At 45.5% G+C, this 20,977-nt stretch overlaps 1 protein-coding gene across 2 annotated transcripts in view; it reads left to right on the top strand.

The window, feature by feature from the left end:
- The window catches only part of ASTN1 (astrotactin 1), a 283,553-nt gene that overhangs the window by 230,536 nt on the left and 32,040 nt on the right, over positions 1-20,977 (top strand). For both annotated transcript variants that reach the window (XM_036916747.2, XM_036916748.2), the window contains exon 17: positions 20,581-20,849. In XM_036916747.2, the coding sequence (XP_036772642.2) occupies positions 20,581-20,849 (269 nt within the window). The remainder of the gene's footprint in view (positions 1-20,580; positions 20,850-20,977) is intronic.

Raw genomic sequence — 20,977 nt, 5'->3', positions numbered from 1 at the left:
GTATTTTTATTCGGGCTGTTTTGCCTCCTCCCTTGAGGAGCAGGGAGTCTTCCCACTTCTCTGCAACTCCCCGTCGGGGTTGTTGTAGAATCTGCTCACAGTGGGTTCACATTCAATATTGATCACAGTGATGTCGATGAGGATAATCAGGAGATGCCAGCCTCTAAGCTTTATTGGTCTCCTTGTGTCACAGAGCTATGCCTCTCTTTCTCCTAAAGGCCAGGAAGCCTCTGGGGACTTGTTCCGCTGCCCAGTGAGTTACTGACTTTTGGTTCTGCCCATAGTACTGACCCTCCCCAGGATAAGCACCCCCACACACACACCAAATAAGGAAACCAGATCTGACATGACATCATCCACTCAACAGTTTTATTATTACCAGGCATTATGAGCATGCAGACAAAATGAAATCATTACTCTGCCTTGCCATCCTGCTCCTGGGGAAAGAGTTCTGTTTCACAAGTTAATAAACACTCACTTAATACCTCCTGCCAACCGTGTGTTCAGTGCCAGGCCCCATGCTAAGTGTTGGGAATACACGAGAGCCAGGCCCTCCCTGTCATCTATAAAATATGTGGGAGGGTGTCCAGGACATGAGAAATTCTAAGAAAGTGTGGTAAGGATTGCAAGAGACCTGAGATCAGGAAGCAGAATTTGAAAAGCCTTCCTGGAGGAAGTGGCACCTGGATGGAGAGCTGGAGGGTGAGTGGACATTAGTGGGTGGCCCCAGGGGAGAGGGCATGCTGACTAAATAGGAATGAGACAAGGCCTGTGAGACAGGGTCATGAGAAAACAGGGGGCACCTGGCGCATGTGGGGAGGGTGCAGACAGCTAGGCTAGAGAGGGCCGGGGACAGGTGTAAGGGCCCTCTGGCCACACCCTATTCTCGTGGTTTTATCTTCAAGTCATTTAAAAGTTACTGCAGGATTTCAACAGAGGAAAGGTGTGCTCCAGTCATGTTTTAGAAGCCACATCAGGTAGCAATATGGAGGATGGTTGGGAGATGGAAGCACTGGAGAGGGCCTGAGGAGTCAGGACACTTGGAGTAGACCACATGGGAACTGCTGAGGGTCTGGGCTAAGGGGGAAGAAACAAGTGTGGGGTGGATGTGACAGTGATTCGGGAAATGTCACCAATAAGTGCCTCTTTGGATGTAATGGGTGGGGATGAGGTGAGGCCATGGCAAGGCTTACCTGCAGAGCTCTCCTAGGTAGGCACAAATGGAAAAACTGTGGTCCCTGCAGTGACTTCCCTAATTAAGGGACAGCAAGAATCTAGAGCTCTTTGGCCCAGACATTAAACTGGGCTGACGTGGATTGCTGAGTAGCAGAAGTTTTGCTTTTAGTGATAATACAGTTTGCTTTGGGATCGACCCGGCTGGGATGACAAAGGCAGCAGACTCACCTTTCTGGGGTGTCCATCCATGCAATCTCTCACTTTTGAGGGGCTCCGAACTGCAGATACACAGTGGAGATGTAAGGCAGGAATGGTGAGTCTACCTACCCACCTGTGTCCTTTTTTCACAGACAGCCTGTGCTTGCCAGGAGCCCCAAGCAGAAGCGCCTGGAACCCAGCACAGACTCAGGCCTCTGCCCCAGGGCAAAGAGGCATCAGGGATCGTCATGCTCTCTGGCTTTCAGATACAAGCTAGTCCATCCATGGTAGGAAGAATTACGGTAGTTGTTCCTTCAGAAGCCATGTGGGCAGAGATGAACTGGGGATGTTGGTGAAGACTGAGAACAGGTCAGGGAGGATTCAGCTTTGTAAAACTGTTAATGTTTCCTTGCAGTAGGTAGAGGTCATATTTCCGTAAACATTCTGATTCTTGCCATTCTGAACTTATGTTGCCTTGCTATCTTTTAATTGGTTTTTATCCTAAATTTAACACTTAACAGTTTGTGCTGGTAGTGAGTGTGAGCATGGGTGTAGCACATGTTAATTCTGGGGACGTGAGAGACATCAGGACCTCACCCGTGCCCTCCCCTCCTCCCCTTATCACACCAGCCTGCATTAAGAAGGTGCAGATTGCTCTTTGTGCCCTGTCCTGCCTGTGTTGTCATGTTTATAGATGTCAGGTTCTGGGGAACAAAGGGAGCGGAGTCATATAAAATCCGAGTGATACCCCAGAAGCTGTGTGTAACAGCAGGCAAATGCCGATAGATTGGAGGCTGGTGTCAGCAGGCCCACAGTGCATGAAGTCCTGCATCCCGGGAAAGGACTTCAGAAATTGTTGAAAACAGACCAGCAAAACACAGTAATTGGGTATTTGAGAAAGCCAGGGAAGTCTGATTTTGAAGATCTCACGTGTCTATGATGTTGAAGGAGGCATGATGCAGAGGGAGGAGGAGAATTGGCAAGTTAGAGACACGGTAGCTGAGCGATGTTAAGACAGATGACTTAAAGCTTCTGAGCCTTGGTGTTTTCATCTGCAAAATGGGATAATGGGAATACTGCACAGGGCTGTGAAGACTAAGAGCCTTCAGGCTGAGCATCTGGCCCATTGTAGGACCTCAACAATGTTAACCATTAAGGAATTTCTCAAAACAGGCTCTGTAGCACTTTAGTCCAACAAGATATTCTACAAGAAAAGAGTTTCCATGTTCAAATTATTTTTGACGGCACTGCATGCTATATTTCTTCCTTGGAGATTTGTTATACATATTGGAATTTTAAAGGCTTTTTGAAGACTTACAAAAAAAAAACCCGCTTAACTTTCACTCAGGTTGTCTTTCACATTAGCGCCTGAAAATCTGTTTGTTTGTCTATTTATTATTTTGAATAATGCTATTAACATATCCTGAAAACAAAAGTTCTCTGAAATCTACTTAGAATAATTCTGAGTTTTTATTATGTAACTTCTAATAAGGTGAAAGCTTTCTGCTTAAGCTCCTTTGTCCAGATTGGGCACCAATTCCTTGTATTTCTTCTGTAATGCTCCCCTGGTGTGCCTCTCCCTCGCTACACATGAGTGTCACTGGTGTGACCCCAGACCTCAAAGCCTGCATTGTTGCAGCAGCCTCCTGGATGGTCCTTATTGCTCCCAGTCTGCCATTCATTCATTCATTCATTCACTCTAAATCAGTCTCTGTTTCACAGCCTGACTCATCTGCTCAGCCATTTCCACCCTCTGGGCCATTTCCTATCGAGTTCCCACAGAGGCTCGCTCCTAACTGTGCTTCACATCTCAAATCCCTGCTCTCGTTCTTCGGCGGCCCATGTAGTGTAGCCCTAGCCTACCTGTGTAACTTGGCCTATTTAAACCTCTGTGTCACAGAGTGAGACTCCAATGACCTCCTCAGTCACCTTCACTTCTATTTCTTAACCTTATTGCCTCGGTCCTGATAATCCACAATGTCCCCCAAAGCCTGGTCAGCTCCCACCCATTATTCAAAACAGTCTTCCGGGGAGCTGCCTGTGACTCCTCCAGGTCTCGCTAATGGCCTTTCTTCTCCAATCTTCTATGACACTTACAGTCTGGACCATATGTTGTAGCCTGGAGTCAGACAGGCTGGAGTATAAGGTCCACCTCTTCTACTCGGAACTTTGTGGCTGTGGGCAGGTGATTAACTGCTCTGTTGCTCAGCCTCATCATCTCTAAACTAGGGACAATTTCAGTACCAACCACTAGGGTCAATACAATATAAAGAATTGACACTGTTGACTCTTACCCGAGGGTTAAGAAATCCAGCTGTCCTTCATGTTCTGAAAAATAGCTTACTATTTTATAAAAATAGCTTACTAAAAATAGCTTACTGCAAAGACCCACCCTGCCCCAGGAGACTTAGATAGCATTCACAGTTGGCACCTCCTTGTTTATTCATAACAAGGCCAGATTCAGACCCCCAAAATTCCCTTTCTTTGCTTTATAAATAATTGCCTGAATTGCTTGTCCTTATTGATCAATCAAAACAAAATGCCTGTTTGTCAAATTTAGGTTAACCTGCTATCTGTCCTCTGAAGGTGTGCCCCTGAACTTTGGCCCACCATCAGCCTGAGCCAGCATACAGCCCCTCCTGAGAACAGGCTGCCCTCCTACCACTTTTCCACACCTGGTTCCTTCTAGGTTTTTTATTTCTGTCTATAAAAGAAAAGTTCTTTTTGCCTAACCCTTGAGATGCTTGCAGACCCTATCAGAGCCTCCTTCCTATTGTAATAACCCCTTCCCTATGTGGCAGTAGCTCTTCCCTGGCCTACCTTGCAATAATCCTTTTGAAATAAGACTCTCCTTACTACTAGGTCTGGATTTGTTTTTTATTTGTATATGTATTCAGTGTTTAGTAGAGTGCTGGGATGTCCTCTAAAAACAGCTGCCACTATTGTTATTATGATGACCATTATTGTATGTTTGTTAGTCTTGCTATCCCAAATAAATTACAAATTCATTAAGGTCAGAATCTTATATTTTAGAGCTCCGCATGGTACCTAGCACAATGCTGGGCACATAACAGATATTTAATAGACATGTACTGACTGGCTGGTGAATCTGTTGGTATTATATCTTGAAGCTGACAATCCAGTGTGATCCTACATTTGTGATAAACCCTACAGATAGTGTAAAGGATACTTCAGGTCTGTTCAGAGATTCTCTGTTCAATCAAAGAAGGATTGAGACCACCTGACGTACTCTTAACAGGTGATGAGAGAAACGGCAACTTCTGTTTTATTTCCATCTTCTCTAGAACATAAAATTGCTTTTAAACAATGAATAGTAAAGAAGCCAAGCAAGAGAGAATTACTGCTCAAAATGGTGAGGGGAGAAGGAAAGAGATAAATTAGCAGCTTTGAGAGAATTATGTCTCCAGGCATACCCATTATCTGCATGGGCTGGCCAGACCTTCCACATGTGGGCTCAGCAACCACGGGAGGACCAGGGGGTGGAGGGGTTAGAACAAATGCTAGAAACCTGTTCCTTTTTCTTCAAGTATTGGGAGAATATTATATTCTGGAAAGTAGAAGATATTCAGCATTACATCCATCCCTGCATGACTTGTGAAAAGAGAGAACATGGTGATAACAGAGACCTAAAATGAGTTTACTATGAGCAAGCCAGGGTAGCAAACCTCATATTCGCTGTTAAAAGTAATTTTTGATTTTTAATGCCTAAAGAAAACATGTTCATTCAACTGTTCTCATGAGTTCCTTACCATTCTGGGGCAGTACTATGGCCTAGTCATTAAAGTGAGGTCTTGGAAATCTGAATGACCTGAGGTCTCTAAGCTTCACTTTGGATATCTATGGAAAGCAGTAATAAAGGTTCTTCAAAAAACTAAAAATAGAAATAGCACATGACCCAGTAACTTCATTTCTAGGAATTTTCCCGAAGAAAACAAAATCTCTAATTCAAAAAGATATATGTATCCCTATATTTTATTGCCACATTTACAATAGTCAAGATATGGGAGAAACTAAAATGTCCATCAATAGATGATAGATAAAGCAGATGTGGTACATATACACAATGGAATATTATTCAGACATAAAGAAGAGAGAAATCCTGCCATTTGTGATAACATGGATGGAGCTAGAGGGTATTATGCTCAGTGAAATAAGCCAGGTGAGAAAAACAAATACCATATGATACTATTTATTTGTGGAATCTAAAAACAAAACAAAACAAAATGAACAAAACAGCAGTAAACTCATAGACACTGAGAAGTGACTGGAGGCTATCATGGGGGTGGGGCTGGGGTGGGTGGGTGAAATAGGTGAAGGGGATAAAGAGGCACAGAATCTCAGTCATAATGTAAATTAGTCATGGAGATGAAGGTACAGCATAGAGAACATAGTCAATAGTTCTGTAAATCTTTCTGTGTTGACAGTAAATAGACTAGTTGGGGAGAATTTAATAATATGTGTTAACTGTTGAATCACTATGTTATATAATTGAAACCAATACAATATTGTGTATCAACTATACTTTAATAAAAATAAATAAATAAATACGTGCAAATGGTAATATCTACCTCACTCAGCAGGTGTAAGAATTTAAGGAGATTAAGGGCAGTAAAGCCTTGTGTTTACAGTGAAAACTCAAGGATCAGGGCTCAGCCACCCATGTATGGCCCACAAGCTGAGAATGGTTTTCCTGCCTCTTTAAATGATTGAAAAGGAAAAGGGAAAATAATATTTTGTGACCCATGAAAATTATATACAATTTAAATTTCAGTATCCATAAATAATGTTTCACTGGAACAGTGCCATGCCCATTTGTTTATGTATTGTCTGTGGCTTCTTTCACACCGCAAAGGCATAGTTGAGTAGTTGCTATAGAGATTACATAACTAAGCCTAAACTATTTACTCTCTGGCCTTTCACAGGAAATGTTTGTCAACCCCCTTGATGACTGGTAGCTGGTATCAAGAAGGACGCTCTTATACCTCAAGGCCTAGCCCCACAGCCCCCTCCTCTGTGAAGCCTCTCCTGGTCTAATCCTGATGTCCTCTGGGCCTTAGTTGATCCTTTTCTTTTTGTTAATGATATTTAAATTCTGTATGTCTGTCTTATCTCATCTATAAGATAATACATCCTTTGAATGTAGAGATGACACATAATTCACTGTGGCATATTCAGAAGACCTGAACAGACCCTTGTAAGCAGACATCCAGTAACTTAGTATTTGCTCTATCAAATTGAATCAAGTTCCAGTTTGAGTCTTCTGACTTTTGCTTGATGTTAGTCAACTTTTTGATGGAATGCAAGTCCCAAGAGGCTGAAGGCAGAGGCACCAGAAGGTTCTAAAAAGATTTGCACTCAAAAAATAGATAAATAAATAATGGTAACAATCTCAAGATGAGTTCTTACCACTACATACACAAAATTTCAGCATCAGTTACTTGTTGACAACATTCACTTGCCTCCCGTTTCTGGAAGTACCATTAGATAGGCCTCATGGATTTAGAAATATTAATGATGAATTTTCTTCTCAACTATTTAAAAAGGGGCTTGTTCTCTCAGGTTTCTTAACACCATTAAGTTCCTGGTATTGGCAGGTGGGACGTTGTATTTAGTTAGAGTTTCTGTGTGTGTGTGTGTGTGTGTGTGTGTGTGTGTGTGTGCATCCACACATGTACATAGGGACAGACCTTCATTCCATTGTGTGGCTTTATGGCTTTATTTGTTGACACTAGACTAGAATAAAGACAATATCCAAATTGTGCTTTAGTAGAGTTGTTACCACAGGAATGAAAAATAAATACAAGTTCCTATAGCTATAAGCTTTAGAAAGAGACAGAATTCATGACTTATCTGAAGTGACTTATTCTGTATTTCTCCATAGGTTTTGATTCCAGGTTGATACAAAGGAAAGATACCCCTGGGGTCTTGCTGATACCTAGGAGGGATTTGCTTTTTCTCTTTTCTGTGAGAATAAAAAAGAATAGAAATCCTAGCACTCTCTTGGTACCAACACCTAAGTATTATAAATAGTAATTCAAGACATGGAATGGAAGTCCTTAAGTGCTGCCATTCATATACCATCCACCCCATGCAAGTACCCTCCCAGCGGTGTTGTATTTCAGGGAGAAATATTTTGTAACTAGAAAGGGTGGCTTGGAGGATCAACATTTAATCTCATTCCACTAATGTAACATTTTTATTTGAAGTAGTTACAGGTAGCATGGTCAATGGCGTCTTTTCTAACCATTTCCCCGCTAAGACTAATTAAAGGATCACCCAACCCCCAGAGAGATTGACTGCCAGCCTTGAGGGTGTCCCTGGAACCACAGGGGTCATGTCACTCTGGACAAACACACCGGCAGCAGCAAGGATACCTGAGAGGCCACCACTGGGCAGACTAGCCACGTCTGACTGATGCCACGAATCAAAACCGTCCATGGAAGCACGCCATCACAACTAATTATGGATTTAGCGTCATCATTTCCTTCCCCTTTCCCATCCCATGGGGCTCTTGGGAACCTTGTGGTTCTAGTACTGAAGCCAGCAGGTCAGGCACATTCCAGCTGTGCCCCTCCTGCCATCTCAGGCGGGCCTGGACCAAGTCATGGCTGCCTCAGGCTCATTTTGGGGGGCAGATGACAGAGTCCTTGCTCAGTCCTTGCTTTCTTTCCTCACACTGTGGGGGACTTCTGATCCCTTTGCTCTATAGGAACTGACCTCACAGACACCTTGGTGGATCAAGTTCCTGCAGACCTGAAGCCCATAGGCTTCATCCTCACTCACTACTGAGTGGTCCTGTTTTGTCTCCAGCTCATGGAGACCCTTGCTTTGTGTTTGAGCGTAGATGTTGTTTTCCATTCATTGTATAGACTGAGCATGTACTGGGTGCCAGGACTGTGCTAGGTCATAGAGATGTGCTGGTCAACAATGGCTGCCATTGAGAACCAAGATACTAGAGGCCACACTGAGGGTTTTACCCTTATCATCCCATTTAACTCCCAGTACAACCATGGGGGGTAAATTCTGTTAAACCATTTTACAGATAAGGAAACTGTAGCCCAAAGAGTTTTAGCGTCTCTGAGATGTATCTCAGAGTTCTGAATTTGAACCCAGGCCTATCTGCTTTGTATCTGGGTGAAGACAGGTCTTTGCCTGCAGAGTGGTGGCTGGGATATGATGTGCTCCTAGTGTCCGCCTCAGCTGCTGAGATACCAGACCAGACAGGGCTGCCGCACCCCTCACTGACCTTGCCCTTCATTTCCAAGACTAGACATCTGCTTTTCTGCTTTCTGGTGGTCCAGCGTCAAGGGCCCCTGAGACTCTGGCCTCCTGGTAGACTATGTCCTCACACACCATTGGGTCTGGGAGGTTCTGCTGCCTCGGTGACTAAGCGGGGCCATGTCGGCTGCCTGGCTGGCATTTGCTGCTCTGACAGCTGCTGCTGGTTACCTTGACTGCTGCCCAGTATTTTCCTCACTGAAAAAATAAACCGTGTGCATGAGAGAGACACTAGAAGAGATCTTGGTGTCAGGGGCTTTAATGGGCAAAGTGACAAGATGGCCATCTTCACTGGTCATCACGGGTGCCAGCTGGGCCCTGCTGCCTAAGTAACAGCCTCCTGCTTTGGCAGGGGCTCATGCAGGAACCACCCAGGGATGCCATTTTAATATTTGTATGTTTTTTTAGTATCTACTGTTACGATCAGTATGCAGGGAAGTAACACGAAATCACAGTGCCACTTTGGTTAGACCTAATAATAAAATTTCCTGTATGGTATTTGAAGGAGATGAGTTAATAATGGAAATTGTTAATACAGACACACCTTTATAATCAGCATCTGAAGAGCATTAAATCTGACTTTTACATCTGCCCCTTGTTTTTTTTTATGTCCTTGTGGAACTGTTTGTGAGCTGTTGCGATCTTCTCGCTTCTCCACGAAGTCCTTTATGAGATGAACTTGTGTGATTGGGTAGATCTGTTCTTGGGCAAGAGTATGAAAGTTTTTCGACTTTTGTTATCACCATCTAAAGCAGGACTGACCATACAAAGCTCTCTGTCTAGCACAATTCAGGGAGCAAAGTGGCTCTAGGTGGTCAGCGACGTACTGCTTGTGCCAGTGCCCTTCTAGGGCCAGCGCATGGTCCTCTTGCTGGGGAGTCGGTCGGTTACTTCTGGAACAGTTCAGGCCAGGCTCATGAGGGTCTAATCAGTAGTTTTCAAATTAGGCTGCTTCTGCCCCGGGGCTCTGAGTAGATGCTTGAATGGCTCCATAAACAATAGAGTTGTTTATTTTTAAACAAACCGTAATGATGCTAAATGCCTAAAGAATTTTTTCCTCCTGTTTTACCTCTTTTACATACTGGGGTTATTTGTAGAATTGTTAAAAAGTATTCTGGCAATATTTATAAAATAAATGACTCTTGGTTCCGGTGGTGAATCCCAAAGTATTATCTGGACTGCCCTGTTATCTGAAGTCAGAATCAGTTATCGTGCCTAATAAAATGCAGCCCCCTAGCTTCACCCCCACTGATTTAGGGAAATACTGAGAAGATCCGGTATCAGAATAATAGAAATTTAATATTTGGCTGTTAAAGTGACATGGAACTCATTCTGCTGAAACAGCTAGCCCTCCTGCTGTGACGGTCAGGCTTCCCCAAGAATACTTCTGACCAAAGCTGACATCACCCCCAGGGCTGACCGTCCTACTTTGTGTCAGTTACATTATTATAGAGATTATCAGAGTCTTCCTTTACCTTCCTTCTGGCCACCAGCGTAGATTTCAAATCTTCCGGGTATGCCCGAAGGCCCTCGCCCATGCCTCTCATGTCACTCCTTATCACATCAGTGTCTGCTTTTCTCTTCACTCTCCCCACTCTGCATATTGGAAAATGAACTTAAAAAAAGTTATCTGACACACAGTAGGTACTCAATGAAGATTTTTGGTTCAATAAACTATTTACCCTGTCATTTCCTCCCTCGGCACTTAATTCTGAACTCCGGATATACAGAATGCATGTGAACCCACTTCCATGTGACAACCCTTCAGACAGAGACAGCTGCCAAGCCCGCTTCCAAGTCCTCTTGTACCCATTCTAAACTCTCCCAGGCCCTTCAGCCATTGTTCATATGACACTGTCTCCAGCTCCTCTGGAATCCTGACCTTTGGTCAGGGTCTCTCTCTCCACTTGAGTCCCCAAGAACTGAACCAACTCAGGGGATATGGCTTGACCTAGCACTGCTTCTCCCCAACACCTTGGTCACCAACAGCCTTAATGCCATCTGAGGTTCTTCACACAGGCGTATATCATCCAGCGTACTCTTGGTCAGACTCTTTAACACGTACCCTTTGCTTCCCCGTGCATCCAGCTGTTTCCACTATTTACACATGGTGTTGCAAGCAGGCTGAGCCCCCGAGTCTCCCTCAGAAACCAGGGTGTGCTGCAGCTCTGGGCGAAACCACATCTCATCATGAGAGCTTTGTTAAGGTTGGACAGGGGTCTGCAGAGACCAGAGTGTCTGAGAACAGAGGGTACAGTCACTGAGAGGTGAGAAGAGCCTGGTCCACTGAATGCATCTTAAAATCAAGAGATGAGGCCTAAGAAGTGAGGACTCACTTAGAATCCTGAATCACCAGTAGGAGCCACAGTCTATGTAAGCTAGTGGCTCCAACAGGCAGGAAAGTGGTATCAATTTCAGTGAGGCAGAGCTAAGTGGTAACGGACTTTAAATTCTGTCATATATAGTTAATTTGCAGAATAAATTGGTCAGGGCAGCAAAAGAATTTAACATCCAAATTCATTTGAAAAACAGAAGCTAGATGGGTATCGAGAGGACAATGGAGACCATTACAAGATTTCCTCTCTGGTTGGAGTAGTAGTATTATTGGATAATATTTTTATTAAAAATTTCTAGTCCATTTGGTAGTTAAAGATATTTATAAGCCAACTTTGCAGCACCTCAGCAAGAATGTATCTGTCACCTTGAAGCCACGTAAGCCCCCAAGAGATGCCCACCTGCCTTATGTTAGCATCCCCGGCCACCACACACACACACACACACACACACACACACACACACACACACACGTGCACACGCACACACATAGACACTGTACACACAATGTACAGCTGAGTTCTTGTAACGTGGAGCCAAGGCAGGTAATGGTCACGTGACAGTTTTAACATTTCAGAAATGTCAAGGGGTTTCCCTAGATCATGTTCCTCTTGCCCAGGTTTGAAGCCAGAAAGAAAAGAGATGACAAGGCGGGGGCTGGAGCCACAGGGAGGAGATGGGGCACACAGAGTACAGGGTGGATGGAGTCACAAGAGAGGGCCCCTGAGCTGGTGGTTCTGGCAAAGCTGGAGGGACGCATGGGTATCCCCTGCTTGAGAAAGAATGCTGAGGGGAGCACAGAGGGAAGCATCAGTGATCCCATCCTGGTAGGGCCAGATGCTCAGAGAGGCCCGGGGATGCCCTCAGCAGCAGCAGAGGCCGCAACTGGTGCCCGGAGCTCCCTTTCTCTGCCTGCTCTGTTTCTCTCTTTTAGTTTTCTCCCTCTGTTTGTGCTTGGGTTGTGCCGCTGAGATTTCCTGGCTCCTTTCTGGGAAGGACCGGGAAAGGGGAGTGTGGGTAAGCTGGGGTTCCTATGGCCAGGATCCTTACTGAACTTAAACCACCTGATGATGTAACTGGCCTGTTGCTAGGCTACCACTTCCACACCTTTAGGCAACAAGCTATTATTGCGCTAAATAGAGAGCTCGGCCCAGTGCTCTGGGCGGAGGCAGAGACGCTGGTGCTCGACCTACCTCCGGGAGAACAAGCTGGGTAATAAACCCTTTCACCCCAAAGAAAGTTTTGCTGTCAATTTCTTTGGTCACACTGAATCTATAGTGAACTTGCCCGGGGCTGAAACCCATTGGCAGGACAGGGAGGTACTGTACCTGAGTCGTCTGGGGGTGCACCCTTGGCTTCTCGGCCTCCCAGACAGAGAAAACAAGACTGAAAAAAAAAAGTGCCTTAATCTCTAGACAAGTGCGTGGGAGGCTGCTTCCCGGCAGCCTGCTGAGCAGGCCTACTCACCCACGTGGTCTTCCTGCTAATGGAGATTTGAAAATAGCAAATCCCGCAGGTGCTCCTCATTTTCACCTCTCTCTCTGCCTCGCCCCCCCATGCCGCTCTGTCTATGACAAATCAGCAGGGCAGCCCACTGCAGCTCTGCGGGTCCCGGACGCTGTGGCTGATCACCTTGTCACGTTTATTTTGCTGTTGACAAGAAGCTGCCCACAGCTGCAACAGGGCTTGGGACACTGATGGAGCTGGAAATTTCTTCCCTCTTCCTGTCACCTGTTGCCCTGGGATGGGGTCCATTTGCTCCTAAGCTGCCAGCAAGTGAATCGTCATCAACTGTGGGTCGGGGGAGGGCTCACTGGTCAGTGTCACAGTTCATGCCCTCCTGGAACCAACCTCAGCAGGTGACCTTATTTGGAAACAGAGGCTTTGCCGGTATAATTAAGTGGAGTTAAGGTTACCCTGGTTAGGGTGTCTTTGTGAGAGCAGGGACACGGACATGCAGAGAAGATGATCGTGTAACGACTGAGGCCAAGGTTGGGGTGATGCAGCTACAAGCCAAGAAACCCCACGAAATGCCAGGAGTCACCAGAAGCTGGAGGAGGCAAGGAAGGAGTCTTCTCTAGCTCCTTCAGGGGAGTGTGGCCCTCTGACACCTTGACGTCAGACTTCAAGCCTCCAGAACTGTACTTTTTTGTTGTTTTAGGGACTTCTCGTTCTGGCAGCCCTCCCACCAAACCCAGTGTGACAGGGTGGTGCGCCTCTGGACACTGGCACGGGTACAGGTGGGATGACAGGAGCAGAGGGGCGCTCAGTAACTATACAGAGGACAGCAGGGAGTGGGAGGGCAGGAGGAAATTTATGCGGGTGTGCAGAGAGAGCAGCATCAGCCCAGCCTCGCACACCCCTCACACGTATGCACTTAATAAGGGCTTCTGGATCATCCCTCTGAGGCACCTCAGGTTTCCTGGCCTTTGTGGCCAATCCTCAGGAGGCCTTGGGTTGCAGCCTTCAGGAGTTATATAGGCAGTCTGAAGTTAGCTCTTTGCTAGGCTGACAGAGTCTGGCAAATCTGATCAATTTGTTATTAAATTAACTGTTCCCATGCCAAAGCTGACTAACAGCTTTTGGCAAAGACAGAGCATAGCACCTTCACCAAAACTGCCATTTAATGTGAATATAATGATCCAGGAACCTTAACCAGGTGATTATTTGTTTGACAACATGCCCATTACGAGGGGCAATCTTAAGAAAATGTAACCTTATGTCATCAATCTGTATTTTTAAAAGCCCTTTGGGATATCTATACCATTTTATTTCTGTCTCCTACAGCTTCCAAACCTGCATAGTCATAACTGATGAACAAAATCACCTGGAGGCGCCTTGGGGAAAGGTTTAATTCTGTTTGGTAGGCAGTGCTTCATGAGGCAGGCAGAAAGTGGGAAAACTGTATTTTTATAGAAGAAAAATGTTAACAAGAATTGGAGGAAGAGTAAGCATTTTCTGGCTAAGTGTCAATTAAACAAAAAGTTCAGTTTTCTAGAAAACACATTTCTTGAACCTTCCAGTTAATGATGCCTTGCTGAGGTGCCCAGTGGATACATGATGACTGCTAATTGTTACACTGGACCTCACCACACCCAGGGATGCTGTTCATGATTAGAACAAAGACCATCTGCTGTTGCCTGAAGAAACTTCCTGAAGAAATGCCAAAGAACTACATCAGAACTGTACAGTAACTTTCCTTTTAGAACCAAAAGGATTATGTCCTGATAGAGTTCTCTTTCTTTTTTTTAAGTTTGCGTTCACTGGTAGGAAAGGACAAGAATGGCAACTCTTTGGAGTTGGGACTGTGTCTGAACATGTTGGGCAGTTGTGAACCGGTAGTTTTCTAGTATTCAATCCCCAAAGAAGGATGTGCTTCCTTTGAGCTAGTGGGTGGTCAGGAATGTGTGGCTGGCAACATGACTGGATGGCCTTCTGTGTGCAGGCAGAGACAGGGCGAAGTGGAAAACTTCAGAAGAGGTGGGTTTTCATGTTTCATCCTTATGGCCACCTTTGAAGGCCAGAATGTGCACCCCCTCTTGCAGCCACAAGCACTGCCCTTTATGCTGGAGAATGTGATGCCGAATCCTGGCACAACTGTTGTCACTCAGCAGCCAGGACTGCCTACACACCCCTACCTCAGCACACCTTACACGTCAGCCGCTGTTTGGTACCTGTCGCCTCACAGGCCCAGGACACCAGTTGCACCCTCTGCTGTGGGTGGCTACCACTCTGCCATGACTTCTAGTCACAAGAGAACTACTATCTGCTTTTCAGCACCACAATTGGCTGGTCCTTTCCTTAAGCTTAAATCCTTAAATCCCAAGGTGATTACCCAGTGCGCATGAACAGCCTTATGCATGTATATGTCTTACAAAATTTGCAACGTGTTCTTTTTGCCTTACTATTGCATTAGTGCTTCCTCAAACCTTTGCAACTAGACCATTTCTGACCAATTCCCTTTGTACCTGAAAGCAGTGGGACTCACTCTGGATTGATGTCCCTCTTCTTAGAGGAAAACCAGAAAATCTCAGAATCTGGGACAGCAAGGCAAGAAATGAATTCAAACGCAGTCTGTCTAGCTAGTACCTGCAGAACGCAGAGTAGTCACTCTGTATACAAGCCATTATAAATGATTTATTAATTCAACAATCATTATTTGTTTAATGAATTGTTGAATGCATTAGTTATGTTACACGTTTGGCACGGCGGGATGTTATAGAGAATAAGGCATAATTTTGTCCCTTAAGGAGCCTACCATTAGATGATGCGACTGGTGGCAGGGTAGATAAACAGACAGGCATCGTGAGAATAATTAACTAGAGAGGATTCACTATGTCTCAGGCACTCTGAAACTCTCTCCATGGGTCATCCCTATTAATCTATACCACAGTCTTACTAAATTATTATCTGTATTTTACATAGGAGAAAGCCCAGGCACAAAAAGGTTAAGAAACTTACCCCAAATCACAGTGAGCCAATGGGAGGGTCAGAAATCAGACCCAGGCAATCTGACTCAGACCTCACACTTTAACCTGCCGTGCCCCCGGGGTAGTAGGGAGCAAGCAGAGAGGTGGATATTTTGGGAAGGCACAGACGTGAACTTAAGAAGGCAAGGCAAGTGATTGGGAGAAGCAGAAACAGAGCCAGAAGGAAGTTGGTGCCCTTTGCAGAGCCAGGACCTGCAAGAGGAGGAATGGGTCTCAGGGGGACATGTGGAGAACAGGGCGATGGCAGAGTGGGACAGGCTGTGATTGAGGGGCCTGCTGGACAGTCCTTGGCTTTTCAAGGAAGTATATTCAGGTTCTGTTATATTTAAGGGAGAGAGCCAGGCTGGATAGGTAGCAATGGCTGTCACCGGAATAGTGCTTCGTTCTTTCTGCTTGATTGTTCAAAGCTTCAGAAAGGGGCTAGAGATGGTTTACAAATGCTTTGGTTTTATTCTTTATGGTTGACTTGTTTTAAAATTTCAAATCTATGGTCACAACTTACCTTATTCAATCCCCTCTCCCCTCCAAAGAGGGAAACACCAATGGGCATGTAGATAGAGATATTGATATATATCTATACCCCAAACTAGGCAAAGGAGTTTCAGAGATGAAGAGTGTAGAGAGAAGTGGCCAATTTATGCTCTTTTCCCTGATTATCATTCCACTGAGTTTGATTCAGGTCTCAAGAAGTGTGTCCCATGGCAGGTCTAAGAGGTCAGTTTAAGTCCATCCTGAGTTTAAGAGTGACCTGAACCTGTCTGTCCAAAGACATGATTAAATATCCTGAGAGACTGATTTGAGCCTGGGCATGTGTACAGGAACATGAATGTGGTTAACTCCCAAGACATCTGGTGCCAAGACACCTAGACCAGGGTGGGGTGGGACCTGGAATACAGGGTGTCGGTGGGCCTCAGTGGAGTTTGCTGTGGGTGTGCTTCATTTGCCCCAGGTCAGGCTTTCTTCCCTGTGGATCCTAATCTGCCTGCAAAAGCTGGGATCTAATTAGTTTGCATTTGATTTCTTTGCTGCCTAATGAACTACCTCTGTAGTTCTAGCTGTGGTGTCATTAGCATCTCACTGCCTTTGGGCACCAACTCTGGAGAGAGATGCTGAAGCAGTCCCAGAATCCTACAGGAACTGTACCAATTTACTTCATAACAAGTAATTCCCCTTCATGATCTGTCTGTTCCCAGCAGTAGAGCAGAGCTGCGTGAAGATGGTCGGTCACTTCTATGATCGCCCTATGCTTCTAAGTCGAGGTGGGTCAGTATGCCCATGCCTAAGGCCGTGGGCACATCCACAGGGGGATTCTGAGCATGGAGGTTGCTCAGAATATTATCATACCATGGTATTCTACTGGGGAACTTCATCCACTGTGTGCTGTATGATACAGATTTAGCCTGAAGCAAATGGCATTTATTTATAGCAAGCTGAATTTGCAAAATGCTTTGCAGTTTGGGGCTTGTTAACTACATTCCAGGTTGGCTGTTCTTCTCCTGTAAGAAAGCTAAGTGTCATGGATGGGCTCCAAAGCCTCCCCTGAGAGCAACGGGGTGAATTTTGCAAACAGAGGTGAGAAGGGGCCGCACCTGGGTGTTCTTGATCAGAAGGCATCTTTGTAAATTATCGTCTTTTGGGACCTTAACTACCCAATTGCTTATGTCAGAGGTTGTGTACTTGTTGAAATGGAATAGACTATCCATTTTTTTCCCTAAAGATAATATAATGTCTGAAAATTGAGGATTTCTACCCAGGTCCTAGAGGGCAGAAGAGGGAAGAAGTACCAAAGGACTGTAATTGGTCTGCACAACGGAGGGGTGAGCAGCGGACAATGGAAACCAGGCGGAGTCTCCTCTGCGTCCCCCACAGACAGAGCTCTCTACCACCCACTCCCTAACTGGGGGGGACTTAAAATCAAGTATCAAAGATAAGACTCTCATGCGTTTAGGATTTGAACTACTCTTTCTCTTGCCACCAGACATGATGGTTATAGGTGCTCTCTTTGGCAAAAGGAGATTTATCTAGGCTTTCACTGCCGGACTCCATCATTTTAAGGAGTATTTCCCAATTGTATCTTTAATGGTGTATGGAAAATGTTTCCTCTGAAAAATCTCTCTCTTTCCCCTGCATCTCTATTCTTTCCTGGAGCTGAAATGGATGGCTTTGGGGACTTCACTGCTCATTACTTCTGTATAAATCCAGGTCTCCTCTAGGCAGCTCCAACCTGCATGATGAGGGGACCGGAGGGACAATTAGATTTGGCCCCCAGCAGGGCCCTCTCACTATGAACACGAATCTTTCCAGAAGAAGGAAAAGATGATTCTCACATAAAACAAGAATTTGGCGACCTCCTGCTGTCTTCTTTTGCAACCTTCCCATGCCTCTCTTCTCCCTAACCTTGCATCTATCCAGGGCTGAAGGATACTGAGAGGGATTTGCTACATCCTGATTTTAATTAGATAACCAGAAACAGCAGCAAGGGGGCCAGCCCCTCAAACGTTTACAGCAATTACAAGCTTTAATGCTGGCACGTTGCGGGAAGCGGGGCTGGGAAACCCGGCGCTCCGGCTTGGGGTTTGCTGTGCCCTCTAGTGGCTGCATTTGTCCGTCAGAACCGTGCGTCCTGAAAGGGCTGGGCTGGGGTTGTGCGTAAGGACCGGTAGAGTAGGTGTTGGGGAGAGTTCCTGGGTATTTGGGGATAAAAAGTGACAGAAAAGGAGTTTGGTGGCATATTATTTCCCCCTTGGAATAAAGTTACTTCACATGAAGGATATTGAAGAGGGCTGTTTATTTTCCCTTCATTATCTTTTGTGTCTCACAATTACCTTATGCCTCTCTGCATTTTTTCTCCTTAGGATAAACTTCATGGCATTGTTTTACTCATTAATTTTTTATTATTGAATTAAAAAAATTGTACCACCACAGATTTTTTTAAGTAGCCAGATGTTACTTTGCTTTAAGTTTATTTTCCATGATGCCGAAGTGGCCACACCGAATTTATGGCACCTTTTCTTTTTGCTCACAGAAGTCATTTTAGACTTGATATCACCATCTAGTGTTCATTTCGTGGAACGCCTTTTTCCAGCCTCACTCTCATCGGGGAGGGCAGTGGGCTGAAAACGAAATGTATCTGACTGTAAGGGGCATCAGGACCCGCTAAGGGAACGTCAAGCTCTCTGGAAAGACTTATGTGGCGAAATTTGTAAAGAAGCACTGTACCTTTACTGATTTTTTTTGGAAGGCCAGTGAATGAAGGCCTGTTTATCAAGAAATCACATCAAAGATCCAAAGATGTCACCTCACCCTCACTCATTCCTGCCCAGTCCATCGGCCTGTTTAAGAAAACTGGAAGCCTGGCCTGGAGCTGGGTGAGGAGAGTCCTGCCATATAGTGGCCACTTTACAAACACTCCCAACCATGGGGTTGACTGAGCTGCATAAGCCTGAATGTCAGTCAAGATTTATGCGTGGCTTGGAGTGACTTTGGGGCTGCCTGGCATGGGCTTCTGGGCCGCCTACCTAACAACATTGCCCTGATTTTGGTGAGTGACAGCTCGGCAATTCTCTTACAACCTAGAAAGGGCTTGTGCTCAACTCTGGGTCTGTTATTAAACAAAATGCAAATGTGAAATAAATTATATCCCATATTTATAGCCACTGAATGAGTCCTTTGCCTTAGTGTGTGGGAGGAGTCCCACAGCCGTGATGCTGTTGGGTAAAGATGCCTTATCCGCATAGTGATGACGCTCATCTGGGAAACAGCAATGCAGAAATGCCTCGTGACATATTAAATAGCAAACAAGAGGGAGAATAGCAGAGCCTCCCTGGACCCCATAAGAGAGAACCCTGTTATAAAGTCATTGAGTTGTATCTCACAATCACCTTCTGGAACCACTTTGCAAATCCTTCCAAGCAGTTTCCCCAAAGATCCGGCCTATCAAGTATTGCATTCTTGATTGTTCCGAGAGGACCAGAATGAATATTCTGTATCTGCCCACTGTTTCCACAAGCCCAGTGGTCCCCAGAAATGCTTTGATGTTCCCAACTACAACTGTGCCCAAAGGGTCAGGGGTCTCTTAAGGAATGGAGGGCTTTTGTCAACCAACTCCACTTCCCTCTTCCTGCAGAATGAGTAAGGTAATGGAGAATCACGAAGGCTTGGAAGAGAAATGTCAAGCAATGCTTTCTTCCATAGGAGACAAACTTATTTCTGGTAGGCATTTTCCATGTTTGTCACCAAAAATAAACCAAGAACTTCTCCAACTGCCCCTTACCCATCAACAAACGATGCTATGAGCTTGTCTCTCAGGCTTTGGAGTGCAAATCCTCCTGAAAATGCCCTCCCCATCTTCTCTGAGCTGATAAATAATGAAGCAGAGAGCTCTTCTTCCCCTGTGACTTCAAGGCTTTGGAGTCAGGTTACACTGGACTCAAACCCTGGCTCTCACAACATCCTAGCAGTGTGATCTTGAGGCTCTTACCCTCACCTTCCTCATCTATAAAATGGGTGTGATGAGAGCACTCCATGCAGAGAGTTCTTGTAAGGGTTAAGGAGGCCTTAAAGAGACCTCACTTTCATCGTACAGCTTGAGAAACCTCTCTAGGAGTTACAATGAAAACCATCATGCTTATGATTCAACATGCGCTAGCCACTTTAAATTTATTGAAGCACAAATTTAAATTTGTTTAAATTTGCCACTTATTCATTACACAGTGCCAGCGCTATTAATATCTTCATTTTACGGGTGAAGAAACTTGAGTCCAAGAACATTCTCACTGTGATTACATTATTGAAGACCATCCTGGATCCTGCATAGACACTGCAGAAGTGTTCCCCTCAGCGTCTCAGGGGAGCTGATGATTCTCAGAAAGGAAACAACCAGCTTGCCCATTTGGAAGGACCATTTTCAACTCTGTGGGTTACTTGACCTCCCCAAGTTTTGAGTGAGATGACAAAAACACATTCTTACCCCCTTGCTACATTTTCTGACCTGGCCAAGATTTGACCCCAGCCCTCAGGGGCCACAAGGTCATGCATGCCCTTGGTCTTTCCTCACTGTCTCTTTTCATTTTGTGTTTGGCAGGCAACTCCCCATCTGACGAGTCAGAGGAGCGGGAAAGAGACCCCAAGGTGCTAACGTTCCCAGAATACATCGCCAGCCTGTCAGAGACTGGCAACAAGCGCATGGCGGCTGGAGTCCACATGGAGTGCCAGAGCAGGGGACGATGCCCCTCCTCCTGCCCCCTGTGTCATGTGACCTCCAGTCCCGACACCCCTGCTGAGCCAGTTCTTCTGGAAGTGACCAGAGCAGCCCCCATCTACGAACTGGTGACCGCCAACCAGACCCAGAGGGTAAGAGGCCCGGGACCCTCAGCCCAGGCAGACATCAGCGACAAAAGAGAGCTTTCCAAATGGCCTGAGGAGGTGATGGTGCAGTTGAGCCCCGTGCTAGAATATGGACAGTCAGGTGTTTTGTTTAG

This window comes from Manis pentadactyla, chromosome 9 (assembly GCF_030020395.1).
Source record: "Manis pentadactyla isolate mManPen7 chromosome 9, mManPen7.hap1, whole genome shotgun sequence".
In the NCBI taxonomy this organism is placed as follows: domain Eukaryota; kingdom Metazoa; phylum Chordata; class Mammalia; order Pholidota; family Manidae; genus Manis; species Manis pentadactyla.
This window is presented reverse-complemented; position numbering and strand designations above follow the sequence as displayed.